At 37.2% G+C, this 16,387-nt stretch overlaps 1 protein-coding gene across 1 annotated transcript; it reads left to right on the top strand.

The window, feature by feature from the left end:
- The first annotated feature begins 2,067 nt into the window (after positions 1-2,067).
- LOC141441740 (serine/threonine-protein kinase Tao-like) lies at positions 2,068-5,101 on the top strand. Its single transcript, XM_074106579.1, has 3 exons — positions 2,068-2,209; positions 4,215-4,443; positions 4,963-5,101. Exons 1-2 carry the CDS (start codon positions 2,192-2,194, stop codon positions 4,431-4,433), a joined length of 237 nt encoding a protein of 78 aa, XP_073962680.1. The 5' UTR covers positions 2,068-2,191; the 3' UTR covers positions 4,434-4,443; positions 4,963-5,101.
- The last annotated feature ends 11,286 nt before the right edge of the window (positions 5,102-16,387 follow it).

The raw sequence follows: 16,387 nt of genomic DNA, 5'->3' as shown, positions 1-16,387 counted from the left end.
TGATCTTTTTTTTCTCGACTCTAACCCTATATTGTGGCTGTATCGTTGGATAGGTCTTTTAAAACCAGTGGGGGGTTGCTAAAGACATACAGTTGTGGTCATATAATTAAGAACGATTTTTTATAGAGAAATTTTTTCAAACTGACAATGTTACTAACTGCATGTATATTTTTGTACTTCTCTCGTATCGTAAAACTTTTCCGTACTAGCGGTAAACTATTATACATTATAATTGGCTAAAAAATAAAATATAAACTTTATACATTACATCTAAACCTAGTATTACTACTTACTGGCTGGTCATATAATTAAGAACGCTGAATAGTTTATTTTTTATTCAAATTTATATAGAGAACGGACGGCCGCTTTGTGGTTTTTAGGTTATTATTCGAATAATTTTTGGCGCCATTTAGTGCCGTAAAAGTCTTAAAGGCGATTGCTTCATATACAAACAATGGGAAAAATAAAAGTTGTGATAAATCTACAAGAGAAGTAATACTAAAACTTTGCGACAAGAATTGGTCGTATAACACATAGCCGGATCATCTGCAATGTTCAAAACTATGGTTTTCCACGCCATAAAGCATTTTGCCACGTCTCAAAACTACTTCAAATGTTCCGCGTGTACCTAGACAAAGAAAGTCATCTCGTCGAGATGATCGAAATATCGTCGTTTGGCAAAACAAAATCCTTTTAAAGGGTCTAATACCGTCTAATGTTAAGAAAAAAATATTTTGGCGAAAAAACAACCTTCAGCAATCTCGGCACGCATTATTCGAAGGCGTTTGGTAGAAGAAAGTTGCACGGAAGGATAGCAAGGAAGGTGCCTATGTTGAAACGGTGTCATAGGCAAGCCCGGCTTGCATTTGCAAGAAGATATGAAAACTGGACCAGTCAGACAGTGGAAAAACGTTCTTTTTTCTGACGAGACAAAAATAAATAGGGTATGTGTTCTATGGCAAACGATATGTAAGATGGCCTCCAAATAAAGCATTCGACCCAAAGTACACAAAAGTGACTTTAAAGCATGCGCGGGGAAATGTAAAAATTTGGGTATGTTTTTCTGGACATGGTGTTGGACCTGTTAGGCTGATAGAAGGAAACATGGATCAATTTCAATACAAAAACATACTGGAAGAAACAATGTTACCATATGCTGAAGGCGTGCTTCCGGTTATTTGGACATTCCAGCATGACAATGATCCCAAGCATACTGCACGTACCGTTAAGGAATTCCTCACATCGCAATCAGTTTCTGTCTTAGATTGGCCAGCCAACAGCCCCGATCTTAACCCAATAGAGCATCTTTGGTGCGAAGTCAAGAAAAAGGTTTCAAATCGACAGTGTGGCAATTTAAGAGAACTGTATGACGTATTCTTAGAAGAATGGAACTCTATCTCTCTTGCGAAATTGTCAAAAATTGATAGATTCAATGCCTCGCCGGTGTAAGCAGTAATAAAAAGCCGTGGACATGCTACTAACTATTAATTTTAGTTAAAATGTATTAAATTCCTTTTTTTTTCTGTACAAACTTCACGTTAGTATGATTTAGTTAATCTAAGTTTCAATAAAAAAAAACTTTCGAGCAGTTCAATAAATCGTTCTTAATTATTTGTCCAGCTTCATTACTATTTTAATTTGTTACTAAAGAGAATAAAACAAAATTTGTAAAAAAATGTCAGCAATTTTATTATTTATCCTTAATCCGTTTGCTCTATTCATGTGGCTATTTCATAACGTAACTAGTTACTTCTAAGAAGGACCACGACTACACATGACATGATTTAGTTAAAAATAATCTGGAACTTCAATCGTTCTTAATTTACATGCCACCACTGTATACCTAAACTTGAAGATTCAGTACACAATACGAATCCTAGGAAAACATTATTTGATTTTTTTTTAATTGCTACGGAACCCTATTCAGGACGTGTACGACACGCTCTTGGCCGGTTTTTTTTATTATAAAACTATTTAAGTAGCAGTAAGATTTTTCAATCTTGCTACTAATAATTATATTTCTTTGTAATTAAAACTATACTACTCAAAGTTGTATTGAATGTGAAATATTCAGTTGTTACTTTAAAAGTATAGTGTATAGCCACATAGTTTTGTGTTTTCCAAAAAGCTAAGTCACATTTAACATAGATACAGATGGGGAATGAGCTAGACAACGCCACCACAAAGCAAAATGGAACATACTGTGCAGGTAAAATAGAAAGACATTTAGTTCATCAAAAATTATTAAATTAAAATGCAGCATAATCATGTCATCAATGTATCTCCACAGTCTACATTACTTCAAATTGGGTCATTAGATGTTTATTTTCAATAGAAAGTGGTGTGATCTTGTCATTTATCCTTGTTGTTGTTTCTCCTGGTGGTAATTATCATTACTCATTATTTAGTAAAAATTAATGTTTTTTTGTAACAATCTTAATTAACAATTTCAGGTACGTAATGTTTTATTGTAGTATATATTTAATTTACAGTATTGTTGGACTTTTATATTCAGAGAGCTGGTACATTTTATAGAAGGTGTACAAACTACTTTGCTCATGTAATTTTTGTGGTACAGTCGCCATCAGATATTTCGGAGCGTCCAAGGTGATCAAAAATATTGAAACATGAACTATAATACCTTAATAATAGAGTGTATGTGCCAATATTATTGACCGCCTTAGTTGCTCCGAAATATCTGATGGTGACTGTACAGGGGCTTGGTTTGCAGGCTTTACCTGTTTCTGGATCTACTTAGGTAGGGTTTAAGATTTTGAAAATTTATTATTATTATTTACTTGTCTGGTTTTATACATTTTATTTTGCAATAGGGATGTTGACTGACACCATTAAAAAATAATTCGAAGACACAACTCCAGTAAAAAAACGCTTTATTTTAGCCCTGAAAAACAGAATGATTTTCGATTAACTGCAAAATTAGATTTTTGTTGCTTTAAAATAAATAAATAGTTAGTTGATTGAGTGTGCGAACAAGTGACGTCATAAGTTGCTATTTCCATTCAAACTCTATAGGAGAATAGTGTTTTGACAGCTCATAAAAAGTATGTTAATTCATCATCATCATCCCAGCCTATATACGTCCCACTGCAGGGCACAGGCCTCCTCTCAGAATGAGAGGGCTTGGGCCATAGCTCCCACGCGGGCCCAGTGCGGATTGGGAACTTACGCATACGCTTACGCTTACTTACGCTTGTGCGTATGTCAATTGATTGGTGTCAACATCTCTATTAGACTACTAAATATTATGGCTTGTTTATTATTCACTCTAATATAAAGGCGTTAAAAATTTAACTTGCTTGAATATTCCATGCTAAAAAAAAACATTGTATATTTTTAAATATTTAAAGATTGGTTAAGGTTCACTTCTCATCAGCTAGCTCTGGGTTTTGGTGTTTAGATATCATAAAGTAGTTACTGTTTAATATTTTGTACTGCCTCAAATACCTTCTAAAAAAAGTAAACCTTCCCTAAACCCACCTACCTAAACCTTCTAAAGTAACTTTATTTGTTTTATGTTATTAATAGTAAGTAGGTATATATATTTGTAAACTAAGTATATACTTTAAATATATAAGGTGCTTGCTACTCTATCGTATTGGGTAACTGTAATGATAGATGTAATGTTACTTATTAGAAATAAATAAATAAATAATTAAAATGTCTACCAGCTCTCCAACTATTATAACACACTGTCACCGCATCAACTCTCAGATTATTAAATCAGCCCCCTATCCTACCAAAGTTACAAGTGCTGCAATCCATATAAATATTATAATTATTGCGGAAGTAACTCTATCGGCACCTCTTTGCGTTTTCTTATAAAGGACCTCATACTATAATATTTAAAAAACTAAAACAAAGACAAGACTAAAAAAAAGTAAACAAAGACAAGCATGGGTCCTTGCTTTTGTTTATTTGTTTTAGTTTAGTTTTTGGTCCTTAATGCGACTTAACCTGCAAAAAAAAACCTTTTTACACTTAAACTGCCGAACCTATTAGATGAAATTTGGTATGGAAATATTTGAGAAAGGTTTTCAAAGGAAAATGAACATAATACTTTTTACCCTACTGCCCGAAGGAGGGTTATGTTTTTTATCATGAGGATATTTTAAAATCACAGTCTCACCTTAAACTAACATGCCCTGGTTTTGTAAATTTAACTATTGTAAATAACTAATATAACATTATTTCAGATTAAGATGCCACGTCCTGGCAGCCTCAAGGATCCAGACATTGCCGAGCTTTTCAGCAGACATGATCCCGAGAAGATCTTTGAAGATCTCCGAGAGATTGGCCATGGGTCTTTTGGAGCAGTGTATTATGCCGCTGTAATCTCACCAAAGAGATTGTTGCCATCAAGAAGATGTCCTATTTGGGGAAACAGAGTGAAGAAAAATGGCAGGACATCTTGAAAGAAATAAAGTTAGTAGTCTTTAATTTTATTTTAATAATCTAATCTTGCTTTTAGCTGAACTAAAGGCACAATTATTTGAATTAAAACTACCATGAGACTGAAATGTTGGATTGGTTCGAAACATTTGGTCATACCTTGACTGTTACTATAATAAAGAGACCTGTCTATTTTGATAACTAAACAGAACTACATTGTTATGGTCAACCACACATAACAGTAGTATTTTAGTGAGTGAGTTGTAATTAAATTTTAATTAAAATGTCCCAAGTGTGCCAGTTAGTATGAATATACTAAGCAAGTAAAATTAAATGTACCTGAAGCATTTATTTTGCACATTTATTTATTTACTAATGGTACAATTTAAATAAAAACTATCCTAAAAATAACTACATAAATGAAAAAAATATATACACATTTACTATTTATTTACTTATTTTCCTGTAAGTATTTTCAAACACTGAATGTTTCCTTTAATTACAAATATTAGGTAACAAAAGGCCTTTTATTGTATTTTAATATTTACACAGGTTTTTAAAACAATTGGAGCATCCCAACACCATAGAATACAAGGGATGCTACAAAAGAGAACACACAGCATGGCTCGTCATGGAGTACTGCGTCGGTTCTGCCTCTGATATTATTGAAGTAAGTATGCAAAACAAAACATGGCAATTCCTTTCACACTAAATAATCCCACACATACACTCATTCATAGATAACACCCAAATATTACTGCGAAATATTCATTTCGTTAAACTTTTTTCGATATGACTCATTCATGAACTCCTCACAATTTTGCTGAATGCATCCATTCATAAGTCATACTATGACAGATGTTTTAGGTGATACACAATTTTATATCCTAAAACGATGACATCACTGTGATGTTTGATTTCTGAGAATGTTACTAAATAGTGGACCTGTTGCGGTATCAAGAAGTGCTTAGTGCTTGCATAGAATTTCTTATCAGTCGAATTGAAGCGCACGATATGTCTTATCGATTATCGAATTGTTGCGTATTTTTCTGATAGTTCTGTAGGATGTTGGGTAGGTTGTATGTATATACGAGCGATAATTTTAGTATTCATTGTTAAATTAAAGCTTCCACAGAGATCCAATAATGTAGGGAAAAACTGTGCCTAGATTGTTTTTATTGTCCTAGCCAGTAAAATAATTGGGATGTCCCAATTTTTGACAACATATAATAAATCGAAAACCATTTGGAGAAATAGGCTTTGTGAAGCGTTTTCAGAAATCAGATTCCAAAAATGTAAATAAACTGAATTAAATAAACAAAATTTAAGTAATGACCCTCATTTGACCACTGCGGTTTCTCGTCACAAATGCTGTTATAAAGCAGGTCTACACTCTTAAGCAAATTAATTGACAGTTTGAAATGTTGCTGTCCTGCTTATTATAGCAAATAGTTACAAAGATAAAACTTTAATCACATGATGCGCACCCGGCTTTAAACAGTTGTCATTTATCGTAAAGTCCGAAATGTATACGAGTATTTCCAATGTATTTTTACAAATTAAATTATTAAATTACTATGTTACAAGTAAATACAAAATAATTTAAATATCAGATTTAAATAAAAATATCTATTTTACTATCATACCATTAAACAAACATAGGAATAATCGAAGCTAAAAGAAGAGAAATAAATAAAACTATTTGTCATGGTTCATTTAGGACCCTAAGCCGTGCTTGAATTATTGTCAAATTGTAATGCCACAGATTATGTTATGTACGACCTGAATTTTTCTAGGCAATGGAACGTGGCTGTCTCACTGTGACGTCATCCAGCGTATTTCGTAAAAAAAATATATTCCTATTCTTTCCAAAAATAAAATAAAATCTATCTACAGGTTAATTTTTTTGGTGCATCCCAATTAGAAATGGCCCATCTATACCTTGACAAGTTTGGACGTGACATTCGGTAGAACCCTGCCGCAGGGAGCCTCTGCTGCCCTTATCATGTTTTTTTTTTTTTTTTCAAGTTATAGTTGCCGACTGCCATGATTTGTAGTGTGCGACGATTTCGACTATTCGTCATGGTTGTGAAAACTAGTCAGTATTATAAATAAAAATTGTTTTATTTTAATATTTATAAATGGCGTGCTGAATAGAGATGTGCCGATCATGACTTTGGCCGACTAGCCGACTAGCCGATTAGTCGGTTGTAAAGAAGCCGACTAATCGGCCGACTAGTCGGCCAAGCCGATCACAGCTTCGGGGATTTCCGTGACGCTTTGTTAACCAGCTGATTTGGGTGCAAGTTGCAACCGACGCCTGTAAGCGTCTCGGAACCTGTTTATTTTATTTTATTCGTATTTTTTTTTTTCTAGATTTTTGCTTTTGTACCTAACAAAGCGGTGTTTTTGTGAAAAAAATATTGTGTAAAAATAATGCCTACTATTATTGTTCATTAAAGTGAACGAGCTAAAAAAAAAATTTAAATTGAATCATGTCAAAAAGAACGGCATCCGAAAAGGCTATAGTACTGTAGACCACATACATGCGTTGCGGCAGGTTATACAGAAGACCGAAGAGTATAACCTCCCCTTTGCCTTGCATTTGTAAACTACTAGAAAGCCTTCGATTCGATCGAGACTTGGGCTGTGCTGCAGGCTCTCCAGCGGTGCCAAGTTGACTACCGGTATATCGAAGTGTTGAAGTGTCTGTACGAAAACGCCACTATGTCCGTTCGACTACCGGACTAGAGCACGACGCCTATTCCTCTGCAGCGGGGAGTCAGACAAGGAGATGTGATCTCTCCGAAACTGTTCACTGCTGCACTGGAGGATGTTTTTAAGATTCTGAACTGGGAAGGACAAGGCATCAAAATTAATGGCGAGTACTTTAATCACCTTCGATTCGCCGATGATATTGTGGTCATGGCTGAGAGACCATGGAGGACTTCAGTGCTATGCTCGCCGACCTCAGCAGTTTCCGACCGAGTTGGCTTGAAAATAAACATAGACAAGACGTAACTCATGTCTAATGTCCATGTTGTGCCAACTTCCATAATAGTCAGAGGCTCTGCGCTCGAAATTGTTGACAAGTATGTATACCTGAGACTAACAATCCAGATAGGTACATCAAATTTCGAGAAAGAGATCACTCGTCGAATCCGACTCGGCTGGGCAGCGTTCGGGAAGCTTCGCAGTTTAATATTCGCGATAAATTGGGAGAAAAGACTTCCAATTTATCGCAGTGTTTGAAGTCAAAAGTCTTTGACCAATGTGTGTTGCCGTGATGATTTATGGATCTGAGACGTGCATGGTCGCTAACGATGGGCCTCATGAGGAAGCTCAAAGTCACTTAGAGGGCTATGCACGGGGTTTCTCTGCGGGATAGAATCCGAAATGATGATATCCGCAGTAAAACTAAGGTTACCGACATAGCCCGAAGAATTGCGAAACTAAAGTGGCAGTGGGCAGGGCACATTGCTCGCAGAACTGATGGCCGATAGGATCAGAAGGTTCACGAATGGCGTCCGCGGACCGGGAGACGAGGTGTCGGTAGGCCTCCAACAAGATGGAGCGACGACCCGGTTAAGATCGCGGGATCGCGGTGAATGCGGAAAGCACAAGACTGGTCTGAGTGGAGAGCCTTGGAGGAGGTCTATGTCTAGCAGTGGACGTCTTTCGGCTGACATGATGATGTCAAACAGAAAGTCTCGTGTTAGGATTTTTTGAACAATTAGACAATGATTCCCGTAAAGTCAAGTAGGTAGAACTAATGACAAAATATAATTTCTCGTGTGGGCAAGGAAAAACAGTAAATACTTACTACAAAAATTAACAGCTTAAGATTTTTATATAATGTAATTCCCCCTCTGTGTACCTATACCTACCTACATGAAAATAAATATTTTATTGAAATATACGTACAAAGTAAGAAGCCGGATAGTCGGCGCTTTTTGCCGACTATTCGCCGACTAGTCGCCGACTACGAAAGTGGCCGGATAGTCGGCTTTCCCGACTAGTCGGCGACTAGTCGGCACATCTCTAGTGCTGAATAAAATATTCATCAATGTTGACAATTGTTTATGGATTTGTCGTTCTGAACTTCACTTGAGGCAGGCTTCACACAAAACCTATTCAACAGAAATCAAATGAAAAGTATTTAGAGATATATTAAATAATATTTTTCCATCGTATTTCGTCGGATATCGGAAGCCGTGGTAGCCTAGTGGTTTGACCTATCGCCTCTCAAGCAGAGGTCGTGGGTTCGAACCCCGGTTCGCACGTCTGAGTTTTTCAAAATTCATGTGCGGAATTACACTTGAAATTTACCACGAGCTTTGCGGTAAAGGAAAACATCGTGAGGAAACCTGCACAAGCCTGCGAAGCGATTCAATGGTGCGTGCGAAGTTCCCAATCCGCACTGGGCCCGCGTGGGAACTATGGCCCAAGCCCTCTTGTTCTGAGAGGAGGCCTGTGCCCAGCAGTGGGACGTATATAGGCGGGATGATTTTGTCCGGATATGTCCGGATTTATCTTGCTTTCTTAAATTAGCTCCAGTAAACTTCAGTAGGCCAGCTGAGAACGCAAGATAAACACGAACTTTTCCGACAAAATACGATTGCGAAACATTATTCTCTAAACCTTGTATTACCAGAATACAGTACAGAAAGCCCTGCATGCAGGCGTGCAAATATTTTATTGAGAGGCGATTGTTTTAAGAAATATACAAATCACCTATGTCAATTACAAAATAAAGATACATTAAAAAATAGAGCAAACATCAACTAGACATAGGCTATGAACTAAGTCTCGTTTATCTTTATCACACGCTTTTACTCCCAAGGTTCACAAAACGCCCTCTACGCGAAGAGGAAATCGCGGCCATCTGCGAAGGTGTCGTAAGCGGTTTATCATACCTGCACAGCCTGGGTAGAATCCATCGTGACATTAAAGCTGGTAACATCTTGCTTACCGAAAATGGCACTGTTAAACTCGCTGACTTTGGCAGTGCCAGCATCAAATGCCCAGCCAACAGCTTCGTCGGGACTCCGTATTGGATGGCGCCGGAGGTCATATTAGCTATGGATGAAGGACAATATGATGGAAAGGTGAGTAATATTTTTATGCAAATAAAAAAATATTTCTACATTTTTTTACTAGTTGTTGATCTTACACTTGGATTATTCGCGGTACCACAAAACACAGATAGTTCAGAAGTCAATCTCCTGTATGTACTTCACTTTTCATACCTATGCTCGACGGCCGCTCTAAGGTTGGTGAAAAAACTATCGTAGTAGTGGCACTCGTATCTAGTTGTTTGATTTATTGTTGAAAATGAAACGGGAAGAAAGGAAATATAAATTAATAACTAAAATAGTTTTATTTTAATGTCATTGTTATATTATATTATTATAAATTTGTCACATAAAATATCTTGCGACGATTTCGTTATTGGTGAAATTCACGATTATTTAGTTTAAAAAACCGTCCACTGAACGGTATAATAATTTTTTTTTGTTTGCTCTATTATTGCACAAAAGTTCACAGACGCGTGTCTCAAGCGGATGGCACTCGCGCTCGCACTGGTCCCAACCGGTCCGAGATATCGTGTCCGTGAGCAGTCTCTATGTGTGCGTTGCTCGAGCGAACTTGTATGGAGATTGATTTCTGAACTATCTGTGTTTTTGTGCGGTACTTCTTTGACTGTTTCTTCGAAGGAACTTTTGCGTTTTTTGGCACTAGTCCCTTCACAAGAGATGAAGGGGGACCTACGTTTATTTTTTCGCCTTTGTTCCTTTCGCTCTAGCACCTTTCAGTTCTTGCAAAAAGGGCGAAAAAGTAAACGCAGTTCTTCCTTTATCTGTTCGAAGGAACACCAAAAAAACTACCGGCAAATAATCCATACGGGTCCATTTGACTCGCATTAAATCGAATCCTCCGATTTTTTTTCCTGCTACCGATTGTGTAGCCAGAATCATCACTCTTCCGAATTTTTTACTTCATAATTTTATTTGTCATAAATTTGTACTACTACCAACTGAGGTCATAATGGTCAATTATCAGAATATCGTAATTCATAACGTTGTCACTAAGATACGTTTTTACTCATAATGCTGGTTTTCATATTTCTTTCATTCATAATCATCAATTTCAATAAACTTGTTAATCATAACATTTCAATATCGATACAGTTTTTTTACGTTAATTTAACGTTAATGCTATGTTGGAACTGGAGTGAAAGTTTTTATATATTATTATCAATATGCCTCCAACAAAAATAAACGAAAAGCAATAGGCCCAGATGATGATATTGATGAGATTATTTACTTAAATTGTGATTATCGTAGGATAATCACAATTTAAGTAAAGTAGTTTACTGCTGGCAGTTTGGTTCTGTAGTGGTCGCAGTTCTAACCTAACCTAACCTATATTAATGGCAGTAGTTTGGTTCTGTAGGGGTTGCAGTTCTAACATAACCTAACCTACTTTACTGGTAGCAGTACGGTTTTGAGGGGGTCGCAGTTTTAACTTAACCTAACCTACATTTCTGACATCTACTAAAACTTATAAGACGATTGAGGGTAAAATTCATATAAAATTGATTTGCTGACGAATTGTTTTTTCTTTGTTACTTACATCTATTGTGGTTAAATAATGTCTGCAGTAATAACATCCAACAGATGGTGATTGCTTCGCCCATTGATGGCGTTGTCATCGAAATACTTATTTTATCACATTTTTTTTCACTAAACGAAAGCAACGCAGGCCATAAACTGTATGACAGTGAAGCTTATAGCTACAAATAAGTCTGCTTTAAAAATATATGATAATGGAGTTTTATGAGTACAAAACAATATGCTTAAAAAAAGTATGACAAAAAAAAAGGAGTACAAGAGATATTTATGACAACTGCCATTATGGTTTTAAATGTTTCGGAGTTATGATCGGTAGTAATAGTGACTAAGTATTAATAGTGAGTATTATGACACAAAATTGTATGACAAACATTTTCGGAGTTCCAATAATCGGGGTTGAAAAATTATGCCAACTTTGGCGCACCCGTCCCAGGTATACATACTCGTCAACAACTTCGAGCGCAGAGCCTCCGACTATTACGGGCCTTACTACTTACGCATTCTAAATTTAAAGTTTGTAAGAGTTAAAGCCGCAGTATAATGGTTCGACCTATTATGGCCACACAAGCAGAAGATCGTGGGTTCCGGGCTCACATTTCAGAATTTATTGAAATTATGTGCGAAAGCTACATTATAAATTTACCACGAGCTTCACGGTAGAGAGAACCTACGAAGTAATTCAATACGTATGAAGTTCCCAATCCAAATTGGGCCTGCGTGGGATTCTGAGAAGGTACCCGTGCCTAGCTGGTAAATGTAATTATTTATAGGCTAGGATGATGATTTAAAAACTTCCAGTTTACTTCTCTCTTTCGACGACATTCATAAAGTGCGTGTTATAGCCTGAATTGAATAAAGATATTTGGACTTTGGATATCCGCACTGGGCCCGCGTGGGAACTATGGCCCAAGCCCTCTTGTTCTGAGAGGAGGCCTGTGCCCAGCAGTGGGACGTACATAGGCTGGGATGATGATGATGATGATTTGGACTTTGACTTTGACGACTTTTGTCGAGAGTTGAATTTCATTCATTCTCTAAATGCTCGTTACAAGTGAACGCTAAATTTTATCAGCATATTTACGATTGATAATGCAATAAAATAGTCTATTTTATAGGAAAATCTATATTCAAATGAACACTGCTACAATAAGAAACTTATATCAAGTTCTACACCCAAAAGGCAGAGATATTAGGTACTAAGCTCTGAATAATTCAACGATTAAAGCTCACGGGAATGTTGTTGGTAAATTGGATCTTGTAGTAGAACTTGTATATTTGTTGCGCTTGAGATAGCTATTATTGTATTATTTAAAGACTTAAACATGATAGCGAAAATTTGCATGTAGTTTATTCTAATCAATTATTATGACTTATGACCGAATGTAACTCTGTTCGTATCTCTGTCTCTCGGTTACCTATTCACGCTTAAACCACTGGAACTATTACGATGAAATTTGATGCGGAAATAGTTTGAGGCGCCAAAAAAGACAAAAAAAAATATTCCAGAAAATTGCAGCTCATCCAGGATAGCAATGAACGGTTTTTTTGGCGACAGAGTAGCAGGCAATAGCAATATAATTCACTAACCGCCATTTTAGTCGCATTCACATGGTAACGTTCAACATTTAAACTTTCAATTTTATCAGTTAAATCATACCTCATAATTTATTTAATGAGCGTCTTATGTTATTCTGGTTAACTAGCAAATAAACTATTACTTAGCTGGTTTATAGATAACATCTATCGGCGTATTATTGTTTTTCTTGGGAATGACGATCCGACCAAAAGAACTCAAAAAAATGCACGTAGCTTTGTGCCCAGTCTTAAAAGATAGACAAAAAGAATGCGACAAGGTACAAAATTGATCACCTATCTCTAACGCTGACAGCGTCCCATTTAAACCGATAAAAACGCTGAGACCTCAAAAGTACTTGAAGTATAACGTAGGACTAATGGCATGGCAAGACCCAAACCGTTTCCAACACGTTGAGGCTACCAAGTGGGGAAACTAAAAAATAAACCAGGCTAAAGACGCCGTAAACTAGGGCTGCGTGTTGGACGACGCCCTGCGCTGTTAGGGCCGGACGCGGCCCAAATGAAAAGAAGTAACAGTTTACAGTAGAGGGATTCTCTGCCGTTTGGGCAAGTTATAATTCGCAAATGTTTCATTTGCCAAGTATGAAATTTCTCCGAAACCATATCATTTTCGGAACTTTCATAAAATAAACCTAACCTAACCTACACTGTGCTCTATAAAACAATACCTAAGAAAATATTCTGAGTTTTTTTTTGACTTCGGAGAAATTTGACGACTGTACATGTAGTAGAGCACCTTTATTTCTGTGGCTCCAGTGAAAAGGGGTACATGTCGAAAAACCCAAGTTTACAGGAGACGCAAAAAACAGTTACGCCCGAGATGATTCAAACTTACGTTCATTACACTTGTATATTTACATATACTAATAAATGTGGTATGTTAAAGCACTAAATTAATTGTGCTCTTTCTTATGGGAATGTTATTTTTGCTCTTGATCTATTAGTTTATAAATTAGCTACTTGTATCCAAAATAGAAGTATAAAAATAAGTGTAAAAAGGTTCAAGTGGCTATATATATCGCTATTCACCAAGTTTTCGTAATTTTATACGAAGTGAAAAAGGGTACGCATCCGGAATGTTTTTTGTAGTACATGTATAATATTATCCACAGAAGACTAGCTTACGAACTAATGGTGTAGAAAATGATTGCATTTTTCAATTTATGCAGTTCTTTGGACTTAATTACAGACATAACAGACATGTAGCCTTTTGCACGTTTTTTTTAATTGTGTTTTTAGTTATAAGTAGACTTAAATAATAATGAAAAATTCAAAATGCTACTTGTATCCAAGTTGAGTGAATAAAACACACATGAAAGTATTTAAATATCTATTCAAAAACGCTATAAATTTTTCAAAAATCTCACATGCAAACAAAAAATGCCCGTTTTAACGAACAAACTTAAAATTTCTCATCATTAGTATCTAAGTATGTCAAACACACTAAGACATACCGTGTGCCATTGATCGTCATCATACGTCTTGTATTGTAGTCAAAATTAGGAAATTCTGCCTTTTTAAAACTGAAAATTGCAGTCTCAGAGATATTAAACTTTTGTTTGTCCTCGTATTTTTTTTTTGTTGAAGTGGCCCTTTCACTTACCTGCTTCGCTGTTGCCTCATTCGAAAATTCCCCCATTTGATGATACCTAATTGATAGTCTCATGAAAACCCAAATTGAAAACATTTTGAACATTTATCTCAGCGAGCAGGCATGGACCCAAGCCACTTTACCGATAAGGAACGGCGGCTTGGGAACTCGCAAAATTTCAAGTGTAGCTTTGCCGGCATTCCTATCTTCGATCCACAGCACGCTAGATCTCGCAGGTAGAATACTCAAAGCTCCAGCAGGCATTAACTACGAGATTGCATGCTTGAACGAGGCCACGAATGACTCGCTAGCTGGACCGAGTCCAAATCTCCCGTCCAAACCACATAGGCGAAGGGCCTGGAGTACAATGGCCTCCGTCACCACCTTATAGGCATTAATAGAACCTTTAACAGGCAGGGACCGGGACAGACTGTAAGCTGTGTCCAAGCCAGAATCTGGTTACTGGCTCTATGCATACCCCTCGCCCAACACTAGAACTTTTATCGACCCAGACACTACGCATAGCTGCTGGTCTACGGCTGGGAGTTGGGATCTGCGAAAGTAACAACTGTGTTTCTTGTGGGGCTCCAGTGGACCGTCTCGGCCAACATGGCCTCTCCTGTTCCTCAGGTGCCGACCGACTGTCCCCGCCACGCCACTCTCAACGACATTCTCAGAAGGGTTTCTTTAGTGCCAACGTTCCCTCCGCTCTGTAGCCCCAGATTGTACGGAGCGATGGCAAGCGCCCTGACGGAATGTCGTTGATACCCTGGAAGACTGGCCGTGCGCTGGTGTGGGACGCTACCTGTACAGACACCCTGGCGGCGTCCTACCTAACAGCAACTACCAAACGTGCGGGGGCGGCGGTAGACGCCCGGGAACGCCTCAAGGTCACAAAATATAGCTGTCTCGGCGCCCAATATCATTTCTTTGCTTTCGGCGTCGAGACTCTAGGTCCTTGGGGTAAGGGTGCGCTGGAGCTACACAGGGAGCTCAGCAATAGGTTAAGGGAGGCAACAGGCAACCCTCGCGCCGGCAGCTTTCTCGCGCAAAGAATCGCAATCGCAGTTCAACGCGGGAATGCTGCCTGCGTGATGGGCACCATACCAAGAAGCCCACCTCTCTTTTTTAATTAAAGTTTTAGTTTTAGATATTTAAATTAAATAATAGTTTTAGTCCTATGGATATTTTGATTTTCTTAATCATTCTTATTAAATGATTGGTGTCAAGGGATATATCTTAATTAATACCCTTAAAATTAATGCAATGTGCCATATTAGTTTAATAATAAAATTGTGTAAAAGGATATAACTTAATCGCGTAACCGTCAACTGCGCAGCTCGCAAGCGCGTTCTCCCTGCACAAGTCAGCGCACACGATTGTGGCTCATCCGTGAGCGCCGTGGCTCCCCACTCACCCGCTCATTCCTCCGCGCAAAGACTTATATCCTTTTCCACGTAAACTTTTTTATATTCGATTTGTGAAAACGGGCGCAGCTCGACTTAATCTTATATTTTATTTTATTTTTTGTGTAAAGAGATTGAACTTAACTTGTATCAATGTAAACTAAATAAATCTGTTCTTGTTTTAGGGGTTCAAGTGTGCTTAGATTTTTTTACACCCGCCATATGAAAAAACAGCACGTACAACTAAATTAAGATCATAAATCACAAACAAAACTTTAGTTAATAGAAATACAACTTGACAAGTACCCTCTGTTGCTAACTTTTTTAAGGCAGTTCTACCCTTGACCACCAGAAAACTCCGTTGTTTTAAAAGATACCTTAGATCCGTTTACACCAATCGATGCGTTATTTTTTTTTTGTGTTTTTTGGTCTATATAACTCAATTTGGCCAAATTCAGACTTGTACCCCTTTTCACTGGAGCCACAGATTTTAGGTGATAGCAAGTTTTTGTAGTGAAATTATTATTCACTAGCCATTACCCGCGACTACGTCCGCATAGAATTCGGTTATCGCTATCCCGCGGGAACATGCATTTTTCCCGGGATTAAAACTATCCTATGTCCTTACCCGGGCTTAAACTATCTGTATACCGAATTTCGTCTTAATGTATTTAGCGGTTTAGACGTGATGAAGTAAAAAAAAAATAAACACAAACTTTCGCATTTATAATATTAGTGGGAAATGGGGT

The sequence above is a fragment of the Choristoneura fumiferana genome, chromosome 24 (genome assembly GCF_025370935.1).
Source record: "Choristoneura fumiferana chromosome 24, NRCan_CFum_1, whole genome shotgun sequence".
In the NCBI taxonomy this organism is placed as follows: Eukaryota; Metazoa; Arthropoda; class Insecta; order Lepidoptera; family Tortricidae; genus Choristoneura; species Choristoneura fumiferana.
This window is presented reverse-complemented; position numbering and strand designations above follow the sequence as displayed.